We start from the raw sequence: 2285 nt of genomic DNA, 5'->3' as shown, positions 1-2285 counted from the left end.
GATGGCCCAGCCACCTCCTGAAGCCGGATCGGCTGGCGGCCATGAGCCAGCAACCGCCAATAGGAAGCACCCATGTACCTTCCAGCCATGAGCTCCATGAGCTCTGGTTGTGGTTCCCCTGTACGCGGGAGGAGGTTGACCGGCTCGTGGTCGCCGTCAGCCACCGCGGCGCGCTCGGGTACGCCCACGCCATGCTCACCGGATCGCTCATGTGTATCTCCCCCTTGGTCTATGTCTCCGTGTCTGCCACACGTGTACTTCAACACCTCCAAACCAGCATGGCTGAGGCACGACCACGGCATCCCGATGGACGGCAAGGCCACGACACCGTTGGCCAAGCTCGCGTTGTAGCACGGCTCCACGCGCGAGGGGTTGAGTGCGGGGAGGGAGGGGATGATTGCGTTTTTGTTTTAGATGCATGGGTGTGTATGTTAAATTTTGTCAAGTTAGATCCTGAGGAATGATCCCACCTTTAAGAAACATGAGATAATTGCAGGGCACTACCACACTTGGGCACCATGTAACGGATAGGTACCAATAGTCATTTTTTTGCGTGCTAGTACCATTTCATAGCATAACTGTTGCAATACGGTCTAAACCACTCTATGACACCGTATTGACGCTTTATCCGACAAGCGGGGCCCGCCTGGCAGGTGATAGCTGGCATATGTTTTTATAGAAAGACCCCTCACATTATATGTAATCTCCTACTGCTACAACCCCACTGCCCGCATGCTCCGACGAGCCTCGCCGCGTGTCCTTGAGCCTCGCCGCGTACCCCAGCACCCGGCCACGGAGCACGTCGCCCAACGGCGCCACGACGAGCGCCGGCGGAAGGTCGCCTGCGAGACCATCGCCTTCGACGTCGACGTCGCCAACGCCCACGAGGAGTCGCGCCGGACTATCTGGGCCTGGCCCGGCCTAACCGGCGCGACGCTGGAGCGGGACGGGTCGACCAAGGGCAGCTCCAACCCCAAGACCACGGCGGAAAAGGCTACGCGCAACAAGGGCGGGTCGAGGGCGCCGAGGAGGCTGGAGGCAATCGTCGTCGGCGTTCTGCCTGCCGAGAAAATGGTCGTGCAGCAGCGGCGCTCCCCCGTCGTCGGTCGCCGCTGCGCAGGGGTCAGGGTCTTCGCGAGCGAGGCCGTGGGCACGGAGCTTGCGTCCCCGAAGGTGTTGTGCTTTGGGGCCGTGCGGTACGAGATCCGCGCGGCAGCGCCTGCACCTGCGGCGCTCCCCCATCGTCGGCTGTCGCTGCGCAGGGGCCAGGGTCTTCGCGAGCGAGGCACGGAGCCTGCGTCCCCGAAGGTGTCGTGCTTTGGGGCCGTGCGGTCCGAGATCCGCGCGGCGGCGCCTGCACCTGCGGCGAGATCCAGGAGTAGAGCGGGTGCTGGGCGAGCGTCACTTTGACCAGGGGGTTTTCCACAAAAACATATGATACATGTCACTGACATGCGGGCCAGGTCTGTCAGATACGTGTCAATACACGTTTATACGTCTGTCAGCACGTTCCGCAACAATTAGTCTCTGAATTAGTACTGACATGTGAAAAAAAAATGACTATTGATACTAATTCGTTACTTCGTGCCGAAGTGTGGTAGTGCCCTCCAATTATCTCGAGAAACATGGTCAAACACGGCTAAGAGAGCGAGGAGTTATTTGTGCAAAATGTATACCGGAAACGCAGTGAACTTTTACAAAAAAAAATAACGACTTGATTGGTTTCTGCAAACGATGCCTCAAATGTGGTTGAGATCCTATATTTCTCCCGACTTGGGTGCCGCGGCGTGACGGCATGCACATTCTTACCGGCGTCTCGGCGCGGTGTGACGACGCCGTCGGGCGGCATCAGAAAAGTAGTTCCGGTGGGAACGGAAGGCTGGTGGTGCCGCGTTGTGGAGCGAATGGTTGTGGGTGCCGCGTTGTGGAGCGAATGGGAGACAGAGGGCACCGGCGATATGGAATCCTCGTTGATAGAAATGGGAATAAAACATCATTCTTTTGCATTGATTCCATATCACCGTTGGGCAGAATTAGAATAAAACATCATCCTTCTACATTAATTTCATATCACCGTTGGGCAGAAATGGGAATAATGCATATAACTCATAAACAATGTGATCATAGTATTTCTATTGAACAACTTTGCTAAGAAATAATCATCATCATCATTAACCATATGCATTTCTTTATCTGTGCTGTGAAAATTGATCACTTTGATACAAAATTTATCAGAGATTTAAGCTTTGAACATAAGATGACTCATACAATTATAATATTGTTAT

General features: G+C 54.8%; 1 protein-coding gene across 1 annotated transcript; it reads left to right on the top strand.

The window, feature by feature from the left end:
* Nucleotides 1-732: 732 nt before the first annotated feature.
* LOC123425345 lies at nucleotides 733-1410 on the top strand. Its single transcript, XM_045109027.1, has one exon. The coding sequence runs from the start codon at nucleotides 733-735 to the stop codon at nucleotides 1408-1410; it is 678 nt and encodes a 225-aa protein (XP_044964962.1).
* The last annotated feature ends 875 nt before the right edge of the window (nucleotides 1411-2285 follow it).

This window comes from Hordeum vulgare, chromosome 2H (assembly GCF_904849725.1).
Source record: "Hordeum vulgare subsp. vulgare chromosome 2H, MorexV3_pseudomolecules_assembly, whole genome shotgun sequence".
Taxonomy (NCBI): domain Eukaryota; kingdom Viridiplantae; phylum Streptophyta; class Magnoliopsida; order Poales; family Poaceae; genus Hordeum; species Hordeum vulgare.
The sequence above is the reverse complement of the archived record's forward strand: the minus strand, read 5'-3'. Positions and strand labels throughout refer to the sequence as shown.